Source organism: Aplysia californica, unplaced genomic scaffold, assembly GCF_000002075.1.
Source record: "Aplysia californica isolate F4 #8 unplaced genomic scaffold, AplCal3.0 scaffold00413, whole genome shotgun sequence".
NCBI lineage: Eukaryota > Metazoa > Mollusca > Gastropoda > Aplysiida > Aplysiidae > Aplysia > Aplysia californica.
The window spans coordinates 548321-573000 of NW_004797683.1; the positions used below are offsets into that span (position 1 = coordinate 548321).

General features: G+C 38.8%; 1 protein-coding gene across 3 annotated transcripts; it reads left to right on the plus strand.

The window, feature by feature from the left end:
• The first annotated feature begins 45 nt into the window (after nt 1-45).
• On the plus strand, nt 46-23902 carry LOC101850826 (diacylglycerol lipase-beta). Of its 3 annotated transcripts, XM_005104294.3 has the most exons (15): nt 46-288; nt 3680-3830; nt 4635-4969; nt 5741-5831; nt 6408-6581; nt 7053-7162; nt 8312-8441; nt 9950-10033; nt 11712-11867; nt 12820-12950; nt 14337-14478; nt 15805-15939; nt 18384-18398; nt 22052-22155; nt 23694-23902. In XM_005104294.3, exons 1-15 carry the CDS (start codon nt 194-196, stop codon nt 23884-23886), a joined length of 2046 nt encoding a protein of 681 aa, XP_005104351.1. In that variant the 5' UTR covers nt 46-193; the 3' UTR covers nt 23887-23902. The 3 variants fall into 3 exon arrangements, with proteins under 3 accessions (XP_005104351.1, XP_005104352.1, XP_035827192.1); XM_005104295.3 differs by lacking the exon at nt 18384-18398; XM_035971299.1 differs by lacking the exon at nt 18384-18398 and having other exon boundaries at nt 22055-22155.
• The last annotated feature ends 778 nt before the right edge of the window (nt 23903-24680 follow it).

Genomic DNA, 24680 nt, shown 5'->3' on the forward strand with positions numbered 1-24680 from the left:
TCTTTCCGATTGGTCGGCAAACGCCGGAAAAACTCCCGGAAGCCAATCATGACCATGCGTCACGCAAGGCCTACACAACACCAGCACACTGCTAAGCCTACTACACACTCGCACATCATATCAATAACAAACATGGCTCCTCTTCGCAACGTAGAATAGTATTGTGCCATTGCGTGTTCACCAAGCCGACAAAATGCCGGGACTCGTGCTGTTCAACAGACGATGGACTGTCAGCAGCGATGACTTTGTGTTCTCGAGTGCGGGAGAAGCCGTACTTAGAATAGCATGGTAAAAGTAATAGATCTAGCTACGCTACGTACTTTACACACTTTACTAAACTAGGACTTCTTGGTCTTGTTTCAGTTTCCCAGTTTCCTTTCTCATTTCTGGCCATGACCCATGTGTTTGAGTTGGATGTCGGTGATGTGCAAATTAGAGCTATTTCTTTGGTAACAGTTCCAGTAATTTTATTTTATTCTCAGCCAGGAATTGCCCGTAATTCACCTTTCGGTAAGGAAGAGGCTAGCCGTACTTAATGACGGCTGGCTCTAGCCGTACTAGCCGTACTTATTCTTAATATAAATATAATATGATAGCTAGACTGACCATTTACAAAAAATAGGCCTACTGAATTGTAAATATACATTTTTAGTGTGCAGTACCTAAAGTATTTACATTTGAGACGAAACCAGGTGCCTTAATGACAGTGCATGTATTTTAAACCTCCTGTTTTCTAATATTAATAGGGCTTAAGATAAGTACGGCTACACTGGCAGTCTAGCCGTACTTAATATTGATGGCTGAATTATAAATGAAATTTTTAGTTTGCAATGCCTAAAGTATTTGTATTTCAGACAAAACCAAAAGATGCCTTACTGACTTGCATGTATTTGAACCTGAATAATTACTAGATCTAGATCTAATGAGACCTGTGTACTAAACAGGCTTGAGTCGAAAGGGCCAAACCTAGATCTAAGTACGGCTAGACTGGCAGTCTAGCCGTACTTAAGTACGGCTAGACTCTCCCCGTACTTAAGTACGACTAGCCACTTCGTTTCGGTAAACAGTCGAACCTGTGTAAGATGGAATCGCAAGGGAGCCAGAAAAAAATTCCGTCTTAGACAGGGGAATTCAGGGGGGGAGATGGAGGGGGGTTTCAAAGGCCCGGCCAACCCAGTCAGCAAGCAGTATTCAAAACGACACGCCTCAACAAGTACTATCCTCTCTGATAATGACATGCGTCAGTCTTACTTATCCCATTACCGCCAGTACTTGCATTTCATAGGACCTCCTTAACTGTTTGACGGTATTTGACCTATTAAAAACAGAAACGTTTGCACATGATCTCCTTTGCTTCCACCCTTAGCCCCACCCATCGGTGTAACAAGCAGTCAACCAATGTGACCCCTCACTGCCATGTAACAATGATTCGAGGAACTCTTTTCTCGGCTGGCCGTATGATCAGGGCAGCTGGAATTGGTCAATCTAATTTCACACCTCTGTCTCTGGCTTAATTATGGCTACCCAGGAAAGTTTCCCTGGTGGCTCCCTACTCGAGCACTTTCACTGACACTCGTGAGATTTCACACCCACACTACCCTGACCGTCTTCATCCCTCAGGGCTCACATAGATGGGGTAACATCTACCCCCAAATTGCACCCCTACTCCCCTTCCTCGCCTGGCGGCACGATGTTAAAAGTTTAGAGCTGGTGGACAGAACCAAACTTGCGAGTTTTGTTTCAAATCAGGCCTGAGCGGGCAAAGCATTTTCCGTCTTAGGTAAAACCCTCGGAAGGGAGCAGATATTTCTTTCTGTTTCCGCGTTGGACAGGTTTCCGTTTTATCAGTAATTAAAGAGGAATTCATCAAGGGGGGATCGGGGAGATTCCATTAAGACAGGTTTCCGTTTTACACTGGTTTCCGTTAAGGCAGGTTCGACTGTCCATTCTTTTACAGCTCTCGTTTCACGCTGAACTCTCAGTTGTTCATTTTCTACAAAATATTGATGGGCTGAACACGAATATTTGAAATATTTGATTGTTCTTATTCGAGCTGTATCACACTTTGTCTAACCGCTTAGTAATTTGCGTGTTTTGGACCAACCTAGGGGTTTCAGGGGGGCCCCACCTGGGGAGGTAAAAGAAAATTATATGAAGCTACAGCGAGCACCTAGCACCCCTCTGTGATTGGTCCAAATATAGATGACATATTTCCGCAATTCTCGTTCCATAAATTTACCTTCTCCTCAAAGTTGTACAAACACACACACACACACACACACACACACACAAGCGTGCGTGCGCGCGCGCACACACACATGCAAAGCGGGCCCACCACTGTGAGATCAGAGACAGTGTATGTTTTTGCACATTGTCTCTGGTGAGATCTGGTTTACTGGGGAGGGAAACCCCTGAAGACGACAAAAATAGAAGGCGGAAATACGTCATCTATATTTGGGCCAATCACAGAGATGTGCTAGGTGCTCACTGTAGCTTCATGTAAAAAAATCTGAGGGGTTACAGGGGGTGTGCCCCACTGTTTTAATCCTTAATTCAAGATATTTTACACTTACGTTTGAAACATGCTATTGTGTAAGCTGCCAAATTGTTTTATTTTGTTTTATTGTGAAATGTTTAAAGCCACTGGAGAGTGAACCAATAAATTAAGAAAGAGTTCTTCTTTTATTATTTCTCTTTAGTCTCTCTCTCTCTCTCTCTCTCTCTCTCTCTCTCTCTCTCTCTCTCTCTCTCTCTCTCTCTCTCTCTCTCTCTCTCTCTTCTGTATGTGTATTGAAGATTACTCTGTTTGTCTGTTGGTGCCCTTGTCCATGCTACAACAGGCCTTCATCTTCCCCAGTTTCGGCTTCAGTTAATTATGAGTTTATCAGAGTATGTATCTACGAGTTATAACTCCAAAGGTCTTGTAATCAAATTCCTGCATGTAGTTGAATGATGCATCTGATGTGATATGTACATTTTGTCAGCTTTACTTCTCTTTTCATGTTGAATTTTAATGAGAGTAATATATAATTTAGATTTTTTATGTAAACGTGCATGTGTTTTTACGGTCCTGTACAGCCAAGAAAAATTTCCCTCTGGGATAATAAAGTATTATCTTGTCTTATAATCTTATTTCATGAAGATGCAGAGGATGATGGGTGGTTGACGGGTGCTCTGGTGTGGTTTGCTTTTTCTTTCCTATCAAACAACTATGGTCCTTATCTCCCCTTCTTCTTTTTTATGTTTGTTACTCTCTTGTAACACCTCTAATCTTCTGGCGCTCATATGACCTTATGCAGTTGCGAGGGCTTTACTAAAAAAAAAAAATGAGGATGGTCATACTTAACCATTCCAGCCCCATGCACTTATGTTTTCAGCAGCGCTTGTACCTCCCACCGTCCCAAGTATATTCTCAGTTTCGGGTGGTGTCAAATTTGCGCATTTGTCGATATTAGCGAACCTATTTAAATTCCTAATATTTGTTCGTTTACCTTTAAACAATGTTATTTGTTATTTAATTATCTAAACCTCATTACAATACAAAGATACTACATCACTTTTTAGAATGCATGCCTGTTTTTCTGAAATACTGCTGTATTGACTGGGACTGGGATTAGGGAATGCACAAAAGTGGCATGGCTGGAAGGGTTAAGTGTTTATTTATGTCTGTCTTTTTCAGGCTCCTGACACTCATCATCATTCTTTCCATCCATCATGATGATTTTGAATGCAGTTATGGTCATACTCTGAGGTTTTTCTACATTGGCACGTTAGTGCTGAATGTTCTGGGGTTAATATCCAGCTTAATCTTGCTGTATATTAGCATGCAGGTAAGAAAATTGCCTTTTTGTTTTGTCCTGTTTGTGCTTGGCATTATGTGTTTTGATTTGTTTTTGTTTTTTTATACCTTTGAAAACAAAATACAATGGAGTCGGCTTAACTGAAACACAGTTAATCCGAAAACAGCAGTAAACCAATTTTTTTTTTAATTTCAGATTTTTGTTTTTCACTCATTAAGCAATCTCTCTAAACTGAAAACGTTGCCAAACTGAAGAAAATTTGGTGGTCCTGCAGACCTCTAAGCAGACTCTGCTATATATTAGTCCTCATATATCTCTAGTATATTTTATTCTATAAAAAGCCCCTAGTGAAATTAACATATCTTAAAAGTAAAAGAAAATTGAGTGAGATGATTCTGCTTTTATTTGAATAATTTTAACATAAGTGACACAAGTCTTTGTCAGATATTTAGAAAAGAGTTTCACTAGAACAGTCTTAAACCCTATCCGTACATCATGTTTTATTATCGTATCCACACGACGTGGGGAACTCTGTGCCACCACTTTCCAAAGAGGACATTTACTCGTTAATCCGATCTGTACGCTTTGCATAGCAGTTAATTTTGACAAATACTGAAAGTTTCAAAGAGATCTTCGCACTAGAAGTATTCTAAAATCTGAGGAATACAACCCGGGGGGTACAAAATGACCCCAGGGCGTACGGATGGGGTAAACATCATTTGTTGGTCTTGCATAATTAGTTTATGTAACTTGAATGATTTATTCCTATTTGTCAATTTCTTTTTTGATTGTCCTTTTTTGTCAAACTTAAGTTTGTACTTTTTTCTTCGACAGGGATCAATAAAAAACGCTTACCCCCGGCGGCATGTCTGCAAGTGCCTGTATGCGAAGCTGCTTTTGTTCTTGCCAGAGTTTGTTTGGGTCTGTTTGTCCACGTTTTGGGCCTTTGGACACTCGTACATATGTGATTACTCTGTTGTGGTAACTGCCAGGGCTGCCGTTATCTTTTCATGGTTGGTTTGTGGTCTTGTCATGTTTTCGGTGCTGATGGCCTTCGACCCGGTGGGATCTGCCAAGAGTAGGAGTGCGGTCACTTGCAGAGTGAGTGGGCAAGGAGATGAGTCTTTGTCCGTAAGCAATGTGTCTGCATCCAAAGTTTGGGAGAACAGGTTTGTGGCACAAACATTTTTTAAAAACCCTAAGACTTCTTGAAGAATTATAAAAACACGATTGTTGTATTGAACAAGAGAGAGATATTTGTATTGCTTTCTGACTGTTGCTGTAAATGAGTTGCCCAGAAAAACTATCAAGACATTTTTTTTTTTTCTAAATTATTACCTCGCAAACAGGGAGTTTAAGTTTTTCAAACTTACTGCATTTTAAATAGGGCTCTTATGATGTGATTTATGCTATTAAGTTTTGAAATTCATTTTTACAGCATTTAAGATTAGATCTTTTTGCATCCTTCCCAGCCTCTTAATATACTTGCAGGCTGCAAACTTTGTTTTAGAAATGTTTCAGAGCCAATTGTTAACAATCAGATTCTTTGTATTTTAAAGTTTTCTTTTTTTTTTTACAGTGATGTTTTATGGTTGTTTGTTTCGATAATTGAAATAAGGGAAAAGGATCATAATGTGGCAAAACACTTACTGGTGGATCTCTACAACCATGTTAGATTGCATTCTCAGGGGAGGATTAAGATTTTGTCAGTATCAAAGGACATTACATGCAAGGAAAAGATTTTGATCTCTCTCATTGACATCTCACTGCAGTCAAATCCATTACTGCCCACCCTTGTTATATGTGGCTCCATGCAAAGAGTCCTTATAATATTGTTATTGATCACTAAAAAAATTCAAAGATCAGTGCTATGTCTGTGGATATCACGTAGGTCGTTTCAATTAAAAACTTATTTTTTTGTTTTCTCTTTGATTTCTCAGATGCCGTTGTATGTGCTGCTGCATTTCTTTCAGTCAAGATACTCGAGAAGCTTTTTCGGATGTTGCCAAACTTGTTGCCGACTTTTTTCATGTAAGAAAATATTGCATCCTTCTAGAGACTTGTACAGTAAATGGTGGCACTATTGTAGATACTACTGGTAATTAGGTCATGGGTATTCAAACACGAATGATGCTTTTAATCTAATTTATAATGAACATATGTATGAATGTGAATGATGCTGTTGTAAATTTTTCTGTTCAGTGGGAAGGGTTCATGATATTTTAACTGTGCTTTTACGGCACTTTTATCGTGTGTTTGAAACTGGGTTTTATTTCAAAGTCAGTGTGCTTTCCTAGATGTAAATTCAATAAAATAAAGTATTCAATTGTAAAAGCCATTGTTTTCTCCCAGACGAACACTCAATCAAGTCTCTCAATATGACCTCATGAAGCGCTTGGATTTTTCTGCGAAAGTAAAGTATAGCCTTCCCTCACCCCCAGAATTATCAGATGGTGGAGAATGACATTGAATTAGTTTCCTGATAGATAGAAGAATGCCCACCTCCTGAATAATCTAAATTGTGTCTGTAGGGCTATAAAATATTTACTGTAGATAAATGAATAAATAGTTAAAATATAAATGCGGTTTGTCGTCTGAATCCTGTAGGACCTTGACCTTGTGCCCAGTGACATCGTGGCTGGTCTAGTCCTTGTACAGCAGGACCAGGTAGAACAGGACGATCAGCTCAACACCGTCACAGTTGGATCAAGTTCGAACGGACCATCCCTACCCGTGTTCAACAACGGAGCTGCTGTGCCACAGCCTAAAAGCTGGATGACGGTGGGGTTTTTTGGGGGTTTTTTTTCTTTTGTGCATCTTCAAGAAATGTATTGTTTAATTGTAATCGTGAGGTTGTTGGTGCGGGGGTCCAAGTACTTTACACAAATTTTCCTCACTTCACCCAGGTGGGAACGGGTACCCGGCCATAGACAGCGAAAGATCTTGTCGGTACGGTATGTTAGTGTTTTAGCGCTTATAAATGGCTGCTTTCTCCCCAGGAAGTTGAGATTGTTTCAGAATGCTATCAGGTCTGCGGGGGTAATAGTATAGATTGTAAGGCACATAGAGCTTGCTGTTGAGTGGGGATTTTCGCTATACAAATGCTAAATGCTATTTACGGTAATAGTATGTTGTATTTCTCGATTTTCTTTTTGCACTTTGTTTTAACCTTTTCATGCATGATTTGCTCAGTTTCAATATTTCTATTTAAAGCTTTAGTCTATTGCGGGATGTACTCTTTTTTTTATGCAGATAGACAACATGAACCACTTCTTTCGCTACGCCATGGGCAGTTACGGGTGGCCATTCTTCATGTACCAACACCTCACGACTGGACTCTGCCGTCTCAGTACAAAATTCAGGTAAATCAGTTGGCTCTCAACTCTGGCCTTTCTTTTCCCGTTTCTGGTGTTTTGGGAGCACTTTTGGGTGATCAGAATCTTTGACTTATCAGAATGTAAGTAAATACAGTGATATTTTTAACAGTAAGAAGAACCAAAAAGGGGATATGAATATCAGTCAGTTGCTCGCTCTACTTGTAAATATTTAAATCTTCTTTTTCGTGCTCTTGTCGGCAGTTCTAGCTTCACAGACTATTTTTTTATGGTATTAAAATGACTGATTATCTGGCACTAATACTCCTTGACTGTTCTTTCTTACCTCTCAATAGATCATTTCCTTGAATGTCAAACAAAAAATGGTCAATGGTTTCAGAAATCTGTAAATCTATAGCAAATGAGATGTAGTACTTCCATCATTATTTTCTCATACTTAAGCCCACTCAATAACCTTTACCCAAGAACTGATAAAAGCCCTACTCATTTTCATCATCTAAACCAAATTTTTGTTTGTTTGCACCAACTGTCAATTACCTTAATGTAATGCTTTATATTCTGCTGGGATATGACTTTCTGTCTGAATAATAGGATGATGACAACAATCACAACTACGACAATGACAACAGCACCAACTAAACTAATAACTTATACTTGTATTAAAAAGAGCAAATCAACCTACCCCCCTCCCTCCCCTCCCCTCCTCACACACACACACTCTCACTCTCTACTTTCTTTGAGAAAGTTTTCTCAATTGATCTTAAGTGGAGAATGATAATAAAAAATATAGGGCATTTATATAGCACTCAACCCCGACACAGGCTCTGAGCGCTTTGCAATATGAAATATGACAGTAACATTCAAACAGTACGTTGTGTTCTGACCAAAGGAAAATCTCTCTAAATATTCATCTCATTAACACTTTGCAGTCACACAGCCAGCAGGTACAAAATACCCCCATCTGGTCAACCAGCCAGGAGAGTGACTGCAACGGACTTCTCGCGGCCTGTCGCACAAACGCGTCAAGTGACCGGAATGAATCATTTTGACCACCGCATTATAATTATTGCAGCAAGTGACCGCAAAGTGTAATTATGTAAAAACAGTTGGCACCAGCCCGTTTATCAACCGAAGGAAGGCCATGTTCACCTCCCCTCACCGTTTTTCTCTCTCCAGGTGTTGTGCTTGTATCCGCAAATCAAACAGCGTTCTCCGAGACAACATCTGCCAGTGCAACACGGCCGCCATAAAAAAATTGTCGGGGATCGCTGAAGAAGATATAGTTTATGTCACTTTTCATAACAAGGTTGGTTGGGTTATTTGGGGTTTTTTCTGTGTTGAATAGTCTTAGTTGTTTTCTTTCTTGAAAAGGTCGGGTAATTTTTAAATCTTTTTTTTTTTCTTTGTTGAGTAGTCTTAGCTTTTTCCTTTCGCGACTTGGTTTGTTTTTATTTATTTATTTATTATCTATTTGTGGTGGCCGAATTTTGCTATTCAAAAGGCTTTTTAATGGCTGCATCAATGGACATGCAGTTTTCGCCAAAAGATTCTTTAAAATATTCTCCAGATCATGACGCCCTTCGTTTTTTCAGTTTTGAGACAGTTTTGCTGCAAAAAGCGATCGCTTTTGTAGGCTGATGCTTCTGTCTCTGTAATTTTAGAAAATCCGCCAAGTTTGTTTATTTCAAGTCGTACTTCCGTTTGATACTATCACGCATTGTCGGGCAATACTGAGCTCTATTTTAAGTGTGTGACCCATATAGATCGAGCCTCATGTTTTCTTTTGTTTTACTTGGTGCTAAATTCGATTGTGATCCTTTCGTTTGATGCCCATCATCGCTTTTTCTGGACTCCTTTGTCAAATTCTTTTTCTTGCTACTGGGAACAATCAGCACGCTTCTGTACAACCAAGAAAGCGGAATAGAGAATCAATCTATGCATCTATTACATATTTGGCAACTTGGAAACACATGTGTCACTTTTCTCTCAAGATTTATTGCTCCGTTCCAGTAGAGTGTAAATATAATAAGCCAATGATATTCAGTTGATGTTAATGCACCGATCATTCCTTTCATCGAAAGGGGGCCCAGCTAGTTATTTCTATGTGTTGAATATCTTCAGCTATGTCCTCTAATGACAAGATTGTTTTTTTATATGTGTTGTGTAGTCTTGAAACTTTCATGAAATGGTGTTTTTTTCTCATGTATTTTCTCTTTGATATTCTTTTTCCCTTCGTTACAAGTTTGTTTTTTCCATTTGTTGTACAGTCTAATTTATTTTATTTCCTTTTCTTACAAAGTTGTTTTTTTCTTTTTTGTTGTGTAGTCTTAGGCATTCATTTCCCCATCGAGTGGCAGTGCTACTGACTGAAGTGTCTTTAGGCCATTCCCAAAGGGGGACATTAACATGTTCTTATGCTCAGTAAAATTGTAAATGGGCTGATTCATCGATGACAGGCTCATAACTGTGCCTGAACTGCATACGCAGAACTGCTGCTTTTTCTTTCCTCATCCTTACTATCATCATATTCCTCCATTTCTTTTGTATGTTTGTCACTCTCTTGTGACCCACTATTTCCGGGGTGCCTTGATAGTCGAAGCAGACTTTGTGCTGTTGAAGCTAGAGAGGTCAGGGGAGTAAGTGTAATTCCCTGTAAGGACTTCTCTGTTGACATCCACCCCTTGGAGCTCATATAACCTTATGCAGTTGCGAGCGCCATAAAAACTCTACTAAAAAAATGTTTAGTTCCCCTTTATGTTATGCTAGATTGAGAGAAGTTTCGCTATAATTTTTTTTCTTACTTCTGTATTTCAGTTTAAGCAAATTCCCTTTTACGTTGTGCTAGATCGAGAGAAGAATGCTGTTGTAGTGAGCATCAGAGGCACGTTGTCTCTACAGGTAATAAAGGATTTTTCGGACACCTTCCACTTTATACCTCTTTTTACCACTTTTTCTCTCTCGCTCTTTTCTTTTCTCTCTAATCTATCCCTCACTCTTTCCCCTCTCTCTCTCTCTCTCTCTCTCTCTCTCCTCTCTCTCTCTCTCTCTCTCTCCTCTCTCTCCCTCTCTCTCCTTCTCTCTCCCTACTCTCAAACATCTGTCATCCTAATCTCTCCCTTCTTTTTTTGTGTTTGTTACTTTCCTGTAACACCTCTAATCTTCAGCACTTACACGACCTTATGCCTTATTGTATTGCTAATGCTGTAAAACGCTTACTAAAACATAAAAAGAGTATACACAGAACACATCGTTACATGACAATACAGCCACAGTAAAGGCAGCTGCCATATCGTAGCCTTCATGTTGAGAAACAACACTTTAACCCTTTTCTATTCAACATGGTATCACAACGGACCAAAAAACAAAGTACAGCAATATCATTTAACCAAGCTTGAACTAGCTGGACGGGTGTCTCATTTTTTCCACAGCGTATATATCTCCACAATGGAAAGCTAAGCTTGGCTGTGATAAAAAGAGATCGCTGGCTTAAAGCTGTAGTCTTGTTTTCATTTCTAGTGAGGAAAGTGTGTCAGAGCAGGCGCCAGCAGTCGCAAATTTATTTTTACTTCCCATCCATTCACGGCATAGGAATGTGAATTGTAATTGTAAAATCTGTATGCTTTGTGTGATGAGGGTTAATGGCTTTAAATGCTGAATGAATTACCAACGTACTATACCTACCATTTAAGAATGTGAAGGCTGGAATGCTGTTGTGTGTATAGAAAGTGGCACTGATGGATGGCTATTTTAGGCGAAGAATGTGAACCAGAAAGAGTTAAATTATTCGAAGTATTGCGTGGTAACATTTGTACATCACTTACGACTGCATCAGGTCAATAGAGTGCATTTCGAGGTATGGAATTGACATTTGACTTTGGAGTTATAGACATTAAACATTTTACTTAAACTTCAAGGTATGGAACTGACATTTGACATTCGGGGTATGGACATTGACGTTCGAGGTATGGACATTAACATCTGACATTCAGGGTATGGACATTGACATTTGACATTTGAGGTATGGAATCGAAATTTGACATTCAGGGTATGGATATTGGCATTGACATTTGATGCATGGAATTGAAATTTGAGATATGGACATTGATATTGGAGGTATGGAATTAACATCTGACATTCGGGTTATGGACATTGACATTCGACATTTCAGTAATGGAATCGAAATTTGACATTCAGGGTATGGACATTGGCATTGACATTTGATGTATGGAGTTGAAATTTGAGGTATGGACATTGACATTTGACATTTGAAGAATGGAACTGACATTTGACATTCTAGGTATGGGCATTGACATTGGAGGTATGGAATTGACATCTGACATGCCACTTTATACCTCTTTTTCCACTCTTTCTATCTCACTCTCTCCTTCTCTCTCTCTCTCCTATCTCTCTCTCTCTCTCTTGTCCCCCTCTCTCTCTCTCTCTCCTCTCCTTTTTGACATTTGAAGAATGGAACTGACATTTGACATTCTAGGTATGGAATCGACATCTGACTTTCGAGGTATAGAATTGACACTTTTGCCCTGACATACAAGTTTTCCTTTGTCCGTGATCCTAGGATGCCCTCACTGACATCTGGGCGGTGGGTGCTCCGCTGGACATCCCCGGTGTGGAAGAAAGCTTCTGCCACTCGGCCATGCTGGACTGTGCCAAGTACATCGAGTCAGAGCTGAAGTCTTTGAAACTTCTTGACACAGCCTTCAGCTATTTGCAGGTGGGTCCTTTTTAAAACTGAATGAGTGTGTTCCTTTTTTGGAAGTCATTTTATTTTATGTAATCATAATGTCTTGGAGGACATTCTGTGATTTTGTGGTCTATAAGTGTTTCTTTTTTTATTTTACTTGGAAATATGTTATGGCCTCTCACTAGGGAGAACTGGATAGAGGTGTCTTTTTTACATTATTAAAATGGCACTGTCTAGGACGTTCACCTGTCTAAGACAACATCTTTTTTCCTCGTCAACGGGTGGCCGTCTTGGACAATTTAGACAGTGGCTGTGATATTATTTCCTTTTCTATTTCACGGGTGGTTTGTGGGTGCTGTGGTGGGGGTTTGTTCTTTCTTTCCTACAAACATCTGTCGTCCTGATCTCTCCTCCTGTGGGTGGTTGGCGGGTGCTCTGATGTGGTTTGTAGGTGGTTGGCGGGTGCTCTGGTGTGGTTTGCTTCTTCTTTCCTATCTAACCTCTATCGTCCTTATCTCCCCTCCCTTTTTATGTTTGTTACTCTCTTGTAACACCTCTAATCTTCTGGCGCTCATATGACCTTATGCAGTTGCGAGCGCCGTAAAACCTCTACTAAAACAAAAATGATGTGGTTTGCTCCTTCTTTCCTATCAAACATCTGGTCGTCTCTATCTCTCCTCCTTTTTTGTGTATTTTACTCTCTTGTAACACATAATCTATTCTTCGGCACTTATATGACCTAATTGTGTTCTGGCGCTCATATGACCTTATGCAGTTGGGAGCGCTGTAAAACCTCTACTATAACTAAAACTAATTGTGTTGCAAGTGCTGTAAAACTCTTACTAAAACTGATCTTTCCTCCTTTTTGTGTTTGTTACTCCCTTCCTTGCAGCACCTCTAATCTCCAACAGCACTTATATGACCTTATTGTGCTGCAAATGCCGTAAAACTCTTACTAATACCAAAATTCTTGTATTTCCAGCAAGGGGCGAGTCTCGTCGTGACGGGCCACAGTCTGGGGGCGGGGGTGGCGGCGTTGTTGGCCGTCCTGCTGCGACAAGAGTACCCCAACCTAATGTGTTTCTCCTACTCTCCCCCGGGCGGCCTCATGAGGTGACTACTGCATAAAATTACATTGGATACCGTAATGTTTTATTGATCTCCACAAAGAGATATTTGTTGCGGTATGGTAAATATACAAACACGAAATACACGCAAGTCAACATAGGCACACATTTACATATATACACACATGCACGAACACATGCGCACTCGCAGACATGCGGGCAGGCATGCATGCACGCATGCACGCATGCACACACTCACACTTGCATACACAGATACATACACACTCACACACACTTACCTACGCAGATGCACACACATACACACACACTCACACACACACACACACACACACACACACACACACACACACACACTCAAATAGTCATTTGATATTTAGAAACACCTGTTATGTCTAAACTGCTGAATTTTGGACATGTATTATACATGTGTGCATGTTTTATGCTGGTGGCTTGAGGGCTTCCTCGTAAATAGTCAATGAAATTAAACTACTTTACCGTTGAAAATGCAGCAGCTTGCAGATAAAGAGTTAAGATTCAGGTATTGTTTGCATGTCTGTAATATGTAATGAAGCAGAGAAACCAATAGTCAAATACTCAAAGTAAGTGTTGCATGTCAATGAGGGTTCTTTTAATGCTTCTGGAGTGCCCGTTACAGTGAGAAAGTATGGAGCCGACATATCGATGTGTAAACTGTCTCTATCAGTAGTAACCACTTTAGACTGATAATTTCATTTTAAAGATTACTGCTTTTGCACTTTTCATTACAGTCCTATCTCTTTTTAAGGAGTCTGTCTGTCTGTCTGTCTGTCTGTCTGTCTGTCTGTCTGTCTGTCTGTCTGTCTGTCTGTCTGTCTGTCTGTCTGTCTGTCTGTCTGCCTCTCTCTCTCTCTCTCTCTCTCTCTCTCTCTCTCTCTCTCTCTCTCTCTCTCTCTCTCTCTCTCTCTCTCTCTCTCTCTTAATATCTTTCTTTCCTTTCTCTCTCTCTCTCTCTTTCTCTCTCTCTCTCTCTCTCTCTCTCTCTCTCTCTCTCTCTCTCTCTCTCTCTCTCTCTCTCTCTCTCTCTTTGGGGGTGGTTGGAGGGCGCCACTGGTAGGTCCTACTTCTTTACTTTTCCTCTGTTGACTGTCTTACCTTTTTCGCTTCTCTTTACTCAAACGAACAAACTATCTCTCTCTTCTCCCTCTCTCTCTGTCTCTCTGTCTGTATCTCTCTGTCTCTGTCTCTCCCTCTCTGTCCCTCTTCCCCCCGCCCTCCCCCCTCTCTCTCTCCCTCTCTCATGTAATACTTTTTTTATTAGTCTTTAATGGATGTGCTGTTTGAGTTTTGAGTTCATAAACATTTTCTGGTCCTTTCTTTTCTGCATAGTTTACCTTTATCTTATGTTGCGTATTCTTTCTTCTCTCTCCCCTAGCCCGAAGGCAAGCAAGTACGCTCTCGACTTTGTCTGTTCTGTCGTGGTGGGAAAAGATTTGGTGCCCAGGTTGGGCATGTCGACTCTGGCAGATCTCAAAGTCAAGATTTTGAAAGCTCTCAACGAGTGCCACTACCCGAAGGTAATTGTTAATTCCCCCCCAGCCTGACTGGGCCCAGTGACAGAAATATGCAATGTTTGATTGACCCATGATAAGAGATATGAGCGCAATCTGTACTTTTTTAAATTATGAAAATTTTATTCTACAAATGAGCGTTTTATATGTTGTGATGTGGGCCAATGGCCTTAAACACTGAATAAACTTACTAACTTCTTACAACTGAAAGGTGAGATGTGACAGCAAGACTGAATAGACACACAGGGGATGGAGATGGGGTAGGAGTGGGGGAAAGGTTGGGGGAATGGAGAAGAGGAGGAAGAATGGCGGTGAAAAATAGTTAAAGATGGGTCAAGACATCTTTAAAGGAATAAATATATGAGTAGTTCTAGGACTGTAATATTTATGAATAAGATGTTAGGGAAATTTTGATGGTAGGACTTTTGTGTGAAATGCAATTGAACCTATCTAAGACAGCCACCCATTGTCAAGAGGAAATTAGTCACCTTAGACAGGTGGACATCTTGGACAGTGTCATTATATTATAGAAAAACCCACGGTGAAGGGGTGAGGGGAGTGGGAATCGATTGTTTGTACACGTAATTGTCTTCGACCGGTGGTTGTTAAAGCAGGTTTGTCTGTTAAAGTATCTTAAAGAAGATTACTATAGACTTAACCATGTTCTCATGCTCAGTAGAATTGTAATTGTAAATGGGCTGATTCATCAATGTCATGCTCATAAATGTGCCTGAACTGCAACAGGGACCTGCTGCTTTTTCTTTCCTAATCCTTACTATCGTCATTTTTCCTCTACTTCTTATGTTTGTCACACTCTTGTGACCCGCTATTTTCGGGGTGCCTTGATAGTCGAAGCAAACATTGTGCTGTTGAAGCTAGAGAGGTGAGCAGAGTAAGCCCGATTCCCTGTAAGGACTTCTCTGTTGATATCCACCCTTTGGCGCTCATATGACCTTATGCAGTTGGGAGCCCCGTAAAACCTCTACTAAAACAAAACAAACAAGACTCAACCTGTTATATCATGTTTCCCCTTTTGTCCTTTCTATTTTTTAAATTTCTTTTTGTTCAAGCGCCCTGTGTAAGTTATATTGCCTATTTTTGTATAATTCACGTGTCTTATTTCATGACCAGGTTGAGTTTTTTACAAAAAATATAATCCAATCGTCGATAGGGGGTGGGTGGAGGGTGCTACTGGTAACCTCCATAGTTTGTCTGGTAACCTCCATAGTTTGTCCCCCCCCCCCCCCCCCCCGTGTCAATATTCTTCTCTTTTCTGCAATATATTGGGGGGAAAAAAAACCCTGCATAAAGCTAAATCTGATCTTGTTCCAGTATCGAATTCTGGCGACAGGCTGCTCACGACTGGTCTGTGGTAAGCGTAGCTCCAGCAAGGACCGATCCTCTCAGCTGCTGATCCGAGACAAACCACTCACACGCTACATGGAGGAGCGACCCACAGTTCTGCAGGTGAGACTGTTGTTGTCCGTCGATGGGTGGTCGGCAGGTGCTTTGGGGTGGTTTGGTCCTTCTTTTCTCATCAAACATCTGTCATCTTTATCTCTCCTCCTTTCCTTTGTATGTTAATCTTCAGTAACTTTCCTAATCTTCGGCACTTATATGACATAACTGCATTGCAAGTGCCCTAAAACTCGTACTAAAGCTACTAAATTTAACTCTATAACCCCGAGTGATGACGGGAGCATCCAGTGAAACTTGCCCGGCCCCTGAGTGGACAGGCCCACGGTCCCACGGTCCGGTCAAATCGCAGGGTGCATTCTGATGCAATCTCTTACGAATCCGAATACTCGTTAATTTATTTTGGCTAGGAAGTGTTAGATAAATGTATAAACTACTTCCTCTTTCACTTTGACGCAGTTTTAGACTTTTTATAAATATTTTGCTAGTATCTCCTGATACATGTTTCAAGAGATCTGGAAAAAATTGCATCGAAATGTGGAAAATAATCCGGGGTTAAAGAGTTAACTTAACGTCATATTCTGTCTCTATCATGAAGTGTACAGTTACCTGTTATTTTCTTTCTGTTACGTGTATTGGATTCACATTTCCAGTTGTAAGGAACAAATTTGCTATCTTTTCAAATAGAGTGTCAGTTTGACGTGGTGATCATTTATTGATAAATACTGACAACTTTCTGTATGCTCAGACTGAGAAGGAAAAACCATGTGTCATCTTTTTATCAAAAATTTTTAGAAGGACTTAAAGTAAATGAACTTTTTATAACATTAGAAGTCTTGGTTGCTGCCATCATATTTATTTTGAGTATTTTTAAAAGTTTGATTTACCCAGTAGAAGTGTTTGAATAAATATTTCTGAATACTGTCAAGTGTATGTTTTGAACTTTCATTGCAACAAAAATTGAATGCTCTGCTTGCTTTTATGTGTGGTGACTTCTGATCACAACGTGTCCTCTTGCCCTTACATTTGTGATTCTTAATTAAATAATCACTTTTCTCTTGGCTTACATTCTAAAAATATTGGTTATACTTCTACTTATGTAAATCATTACTAATTCCTGTCAAACTCATTTCAGGGTCTTTGAGGTGTTATTAAAAAGGGGATACACTACTGTATTTCACTGACTCTACTAACATAAATCATTGTTAACTGCTGTATTTCATTGACTCTACTAAGATAAATCATTACTAATTTCTGTCATATACATTTTATGGTCTTTGATGTGGTATTATAAAAGGGTCTCATTTCTATACTTCACTGTCTGTTTGTTATAAGTTTGGGTGTTTGTCATAATGTAACAAGTTTTGAAAGGAATGGATCAATCAGCTCCATATATTTGTGTTGAAGCAAGATGTCTCTGATATTTTATTTGGATTTAAAGACCTCTGCTTTTAAATGGTACACCAGGGGTGGTGGTGGGAGGATGCCTGCCTCTGGTAGGTCCAACTTTTCTTTCTTCCTTCTATTGCTTCTGTCTGTCTGTTTTGCTTCTTTTCCTGCCGGCAATGACGATTATTATGTTGATGTACTTTTTCTCAAACCAAGTAATGCACCTAGGAAGCTTCATATAGGCAGACGGTGAACTAATGCAGCATTTTTATTTTTAGCTGTTGTATTCAGAATATATAAGTATTTACAAAAACTTATCCCAAATATGTTTATTCTATGACGTGTAATTTCTAATGTGTGTATTAGTAAAACAAAGAATGGTTGTTGGTTTTTTTTGGTACCTTTTATTGTTCTTGTGCTTTCAATTTTCAATTTCTCTGAACAAAATGTTATGGTGTATGTTTTCCGTGTATGTCTGATTTTTCCGATTTCCATGTCAAATCATTTCACTGGTTTGATGATTTTAAAAATACCTATAGTGAACTGTGGTTGTTTTTTGTTTTTTTGTGATGTAAATTACAAATTTCATGGCCCGGACTCAGATAGTGCTGTTTTGGTCAAAGGTCAGGCATCTCTTCTTAAGCCAAGAGTTTAAAATATTTCTTTTGTGATATTTATGATTTTTTTGATAAAGTGGAAATGGGGATTTTGGGGGTAAGGGGGGGGGGGGGTACTATATTTACTCATTTATCTGTCTTGCAGTGAAGGAAGCTCTGAGTTTTTCCTCCTCAAACTTTTGTCTCGTAAAAATTCCTCTTTAAATCTTTTAATATTGGGTGCTCATGCTCGGCTACGCCTGTTTTCTCAAGCTTGACTTATGTATTATTCATAACTCAAAACACATGCTCAACCTTTTCTCCTCCCTTATGCCTGCTTCATATAATATGGTGAGATATGAATTCCTCTGTCAAAATACATTCTAGGATTGCATTTTTTCCCCATTCTTCTGAAAATTCAAAAGCATACATCACACGCACTCGCTGTATGAAATTATATTGAATGAACGTTTTAATTTTCTCTCGGCTTTTGACCCATGCCGCTTTCAGGACCACACTCTGCAGGTACTGTCTTTGTTCTTTGCATGCATCGAGAGAAAAATGTGCCTGGATATTCCCTGTCACTTGAAGCATGTGGAACTCTTTCTATATCCTTTTCTTTAAAACTAATAGTTTGTGTGTTGTGATATGTCTGTCTAATGTCCCTATTCTGTCCCCTTTTTCTTTTCTTTTTTTTTTTCAAGTTTAGTTTGGTTCTCTTTGATTTCGGGAATGTTTGATGTCATATTCATAAAGACTGTTGATGTTGCTTCCTTCCCTTGTGTGATCTATGTTGTGAGCAGAATATCTGAGTATTAAGTGGAATAGTTTTCACAGTCAAATACGTACTTGTTTTAAGAAATCATCAATGGTTGAAGGTTGACAGTGGTAGGCTAAACTAGACTCTAGTTCTTTACCATCACTCTGTTGTTTTTGCTTCCCAGCTGTTTATGATTTCAGGTCAAATGTTCTTCTCTAAACACGTATGCAGCATCGAGACGGCCATATTTATGTAGATGCATTGCTTACTTCTAATTGTAATTATGTCAGTTAACGGTATCACGTCAACCTATATAATCCTTCTGTTAAAATGAAATGTCTTTCACAAAAAGGTTAATTAACCAAGTGGAAGTCATTTGTAGTGTTAAGTCAGTTATAGAACCAAGGTAATGCTTATGGTGTTTTACATGTTTTGTTTTTTTATAGATAGATTCTTTTTGATGAGTATAGAGTTCTTCAGATTGTGTGTTATGTCTTTTTTTGTGTGTGTGTGTGCTGATGCAATGCATGTTCATTAGTCCCCTTTTTTTTCAAACTTTGCCTGCATGAAGTAATTTTTCTTCTCCCGAGAACAGCAAATTGTTTTCTCTCTAGAGGGAAGTTACTTTTCCTTTTCTTTTTTCCATTGTGTTGTGCTGCGACATATATAGAGGAGAGACTCGACCTATTGGACTTTGGACTGTCAAGTAGTTGTCATATTTCATTTGTCTGTGTTGTGAGCGCATAGTGGTGTATATATTTCTCTGTCTTGTCATCTTGGTCTTGGTTTTCCTTTGCCTGTGTAGCTGAAAGTATGTAGATTTTAAGATCAGGCATGGGTAAACTGCAGCCTGTGGGCCTAACAGTTTGAGTCTAGCTGGCGATTCGACCCAGTAATTGGTAAAGAATGTGGCCTGCGGCGAGTTAATAATTAATAAAGACAAAACCATCGCTTCTCGGCTTTTTGGCTAAGGTCAAAGTGTAGTATCGGTTTCCGACTTTTCGGCCATGTGCTGAGTCCAAAGTGGGACAGATACTATTTGAAGATGAAGTCTTGGCCTCTATATATAATATAGTGGATGGCAATGTCCTTTAAAACAAAAATTTCTTTTTAAATAAAGAAAGAAAGTGAAACAGAACGGTCCATCTTGAAAATCAAATCAACAGTTTTGCGGCCAATCCGAAAGCAATAGATCTAATATTCTATCTCATGAAATTTCCTTGAGTGACATATGCTTCAGTGTCTGTTTTAGTCTCACTTTTGAGAGCTCGAGTATTTCAACCAATTTCACCCAATTTTCTGAATCGTATAATCCATCTTAAGACTCAGACACGCTTACCCATGCCTGATGTATATTATGATCTTTGATAGCTGGGTGTAAAGGGCAATATTCTCTCTCAAGGTGTTTGAACTATATCGAAATTTAATTTACAATATTTTGTTTCACTCTTGTGACGTGTCTCTTCTTGTGATGCTCCATGTTTTTCCTAGACTCTTCATTACGTGTACAGTAGTCCTGCTTGAATTTGCTTTACATGGGGTACAAGAGGCACTGGTAGAAAAGTGCTGGTATAAAAATTGCTTTAGTTTTTCTGCATTTTCTTTTTTGTAGTTATAACGGGATGGGAATTTATCTGATAATCTTCTTTTTTTTGATCGTGTCAGTGTGCTTCTCTGTACTCAAACAAATAAACCAAATCTGCTTTTGAGTGTTTAAAAAGTATCTATTTGGAACTTCCACACCTGTATGAATAATAATTTTGTGAAGCAAATTAGTTGTTGACTGCATGGAACTTGTTGTAGCTCTGTGGCTTGCCGTAAAGAGGAGTAGATGAGAAACATTCTTGCTCTAACGTAAAACTGTTTTTTTAACTGAATTGAAGGATTTTTATTCTTTGCACACATTATCCTTGTTTTAGCGGTGACAGGTTTTTCTGTGTAGTCCTTACACGACACAGTGTGGAGAAACGAGACTCACATAGACCTTGGAGACTGTCTTTCACTCTGTTCTTTATTACAGTTATTCTGTTTCTGATTTCATTTGATGTATAATATCAAACTATTTTTACTTGAAACAAAAAGTTATATGATAAATCTTTATGTAGGGACGTGCAAATATAACAGAACGTGTGAGTTCTGTTTTTTGAAGCAGTTCATTACTGTACGAAACTTGTTTCAAAAGGATCTGCTTCTTACTGAACAACTCTGATGCTTTTTTTTTTCTCTTCGTAGGAGACAAAATGATCTTTGTACTGTTATGATTTAATAGAGTTAGAGAGATTCTTGATAATTTTTGGCTCATAAGGTAGAATATCTACAAACAATTTGGTCTTGAGTATTACTTTCCATCAACAGACTTCTGAGAAATGTTGTTTTACTTTGAAACTCAGACTGGGTCTCTTTTGGCTGGACAGCAAAAAATATTTGCACATTAAATACATATTGGTACAGAAGGAACTAATTTTATGGGCACCGCTCTTGTATTTTGTACACACCTGTGTCTGATTTTGAATTAGATTAGTAAGCTTTTTGTTCTTTTGCTTTTTGTTTGGTATTGTTTCATTTTTCATACATGATTTGCTATTTTCTCTCAACCTCTGTTATTTCTGTCTTTTTGCTTTTCCATATATTGTGTGCGGTAGTAATTCTGAGAATTATCTCTCAGTTTTGGTCATTAAGTAAGTGGTTGGCAAATTTGTTTATGTTTTCTTGTTCTTAAAATCACAGAAATGTGAGAGATCAGTGAGGCTAAGAAGAACAAGTGTCCTCCTTTATCTTATCTTATTATAGAGAATCAAAGTTCATAAAGGCTGAAGTACATGGACAGTACAATTGCAGTGTTGTTAAATTGACAGGCGTGTGTAAACACGACGATGACCTCTCTTCCCAGGAGGACCACTGATTGGTCCTACTTCTTTTCTTTCCGTCGGTCCTACTTCTTTTCTTTCCCTTGGTCCTACTTCTTTTCTTTCCCTTCTTTTCTTTCCCTCGGTCCTACTTCTTTTATTTCCCTCGGTCCTACTTCTTTTCTTTCCATCTTTTTTTTCCTTTACTCCCATTTCTTTTCTTTCCCTGAGTCTTACTTTTTTTTTTCCCCTCAGGCCTATTTTTTTCTTTCTTTCTTTTCTTTCTCTCAGTCCTACTTCTTTTCTTTCCTTCCCCTCAGTCCTACTTCATTTCCCTCTTCTTTTCTTTTTCTCGGTCTTACTTCTTTTCTCTCTTCTGTTTTTTCCCTCAGTCCTACTTCTTTTCTTTCCCTCAGTCTTTCTTAGTTTCGTTCCCCCAGTTCAACTTCATTTCTTTCCTTCTGCTTTTTCTGTCTGTCTGTCTTATTTGCCTTTTCCCCTGCTTAAATGACCATTTTTGCACAGATATGCTTCTCTTTACCCAGATTAAAAACTATCAATCTTTTTTTCAGGAGGCCTTGCGGATGGCAGAGAACCAAGCCAGTGAGGTGATGAAGACAAACTGGCCACTGCACCCAGCCGGACAAATCCTGCACATTTTCGAAGTTGAAGAGTCGTGAGTTGATTTTTAAACAATTTTAAAAACTAATTAATTTGTTTCTTTTCCAAATCCTATCGAAATGATGCCGTCTGAGAGAGTGTTTGGAGGGCGCCACTGGTAGGTCTTGCTTTTTTACTTGCTCTCTGAAGTAGCTTACATTTTGAATGATCTGAATCAGAGGTCTCAGACTCAAGGTACCGCAGAGCCACTGGCGGTAGAGTCTGAGTGAGCATGAACTGATTCATGTAACGCGAGCATCGTAAAAAAAGGTTTTGTTCATTGTTCAAGTATTTTTTTTCAAAGAGTAGGTCTACAACTTTGAAATCAAGTTTTAAAATTTATCAACAATGCCAGGGGAAGTTGTCATGAACCTGAGCTATAGAAGCCCAAAGGTGATGAAAATGTAAAAATTCAAGGTAATACTGTGACAAAAAGGTTTGTGGGGGAAAGACTTGCTGGCAGAACTAATCCTTGATTTTGATGTCAAGTATTGGTTGCGAAATATTTTTCTATAGTCCGCAATTGTCCAATGGATTGGGCGGCGGGTTTGTGACCCCTGATCTAAATTGTGTCAATGTGGGATGAAAAACTGCCGACATGGGAGGTTGACTGGTGGGTGGTCTGGTGTGGTTTGCTCCTTCTTTCTATTTCTAATCAAACATCTATCATCCTGATCTCTCCTCTTCTTTTGCGTTGGTTACTTTCTTGTGTCACCTCTAATCTTCAGCACTAATAAAAGACATTATTGTGTTTTAAGTGCCGTAAGACTCTTACGTTTTTTTAAAGCTGCCAATACAAGCAGTAACAAACTACTGTCAGTTCTCTGTTCTGTCCCATTCAGTATTGTCCCCAATTTAAGTAAATTATCTGATGCGCTGCACAAAAATTATGTATTTGCTGAGTCATATGTTATAATGTGTGGATGTATGGACCAAAGACCTTTCAAATCGATAAAATCATTTTGAAATATGAAATCTGTCCCATTCAGGTCCATCATTTTATAGTGAATGCATTGCCAGGCTCACCACATGACTTATTTTCTAATAGAACATTTTTTGTACATGTAATATACATATATACAATATTATGTTTTACGTTCACACGTGTCCATTAATTTTTTAAAATGTGGTATCTTTTATGAATGTAATGCGCATTGAGCTTTTTTTTAAAAATGGAAATGCGCAGCATAAATAGTATTTCTTATTATTATTACTTATTATTATTTTTATTTTTAGTTTAATGATCATTATTTTTAATATTATAATTATTATTATTTTTACATTATTATTATTATTATCATTATTATTATTATTTTTATTTTCATTGTCATTATTATCATTATTATTTTTATTTTCATTGTCATTATTGTTATTGTTATTATTATGATTATTATCATTATAATCTTCATTATTAATTTTTTTAAATTATTATTTTTATGATTATATTTTTGTTATTTTTTTACCATTTTTTGGTCATTTTTTATATTATATTTTTTTTTTTTAAATAATATTATTATTACTATTATTATCATCATTATTATCATTATGACTCAGGTCCATCTGCGGACAAGAAGCCCAGTATGCGGCCGTGTGGTGCGACCCCCAGGTCTTCAACAAGATCGTCATCAGCCACAAGATGGTGTCCGACCACATCCCCAACGCTGTCGCCGCGGCCTTAGAGCAGCTGGTGGAGAAGAAGTACGTGCCGCAGCAACAGCAGACTGCGCAGCTCACGCACCACTGCTGAGATAGATGACATGAGATGAGATTAAATAGAATGAGATGAGATAAGATAGAATGAGATCAGATGAGATGTATGCTTCCCGGGAAGCTGAAAATGTTTCTGAGTGTTCTGTGGTCCGCTGGGGTAATAATATAGTTAAAGCGCATAGAGCTTGCTGTCGAGCGGGGTTATGCGCTATATAAATGCTATTTATTATAATATGAGATGAGATAAGATAGAATGAGATGAGATAGGATGGCATGAGATAAGATAGAATGATATGAGATAAGATAAGATAGAATGAGATGAGATGACATGAGATGACAATCCATTGGTCTCCACACAGAGAAATTTGCTGCAGCATGGTTTAAGTACGTACATGCACATGCACCTGTCAAAACACTCATAGATCACCATCTCTGTCTCTGTCTCTTTCTCTCTCACTCACTCAGTCTCTCTCTCTCTGTCTCTCTCTGTCTCTCTCTCTCTCACTCTCTCTCTCTCTCTCTCTCTCTCTCTCTCTCTCTCTCTCTCTCTCTCTCTTTCATACAAACACACACACACACACACACACACACACACACACACACACCATATTGCAGACATGGTCATGGGGAAATGTCATGTGACCAGTTGGTGCAGCTGACTTGTGGGAACACTGAATAATGCTGTATTTTTTGTTGTTGTCTTTTTTGGTAAAAAGCAAGAGTTCCTGGAAAGGATGAAACTTTTTATTTCCACTTACAATTGTTGTAAAACTCAAACTCAGTATGCGGAAAGAGGAACAAAAAACCCTTTCAATTGATGAGAATGTGGCA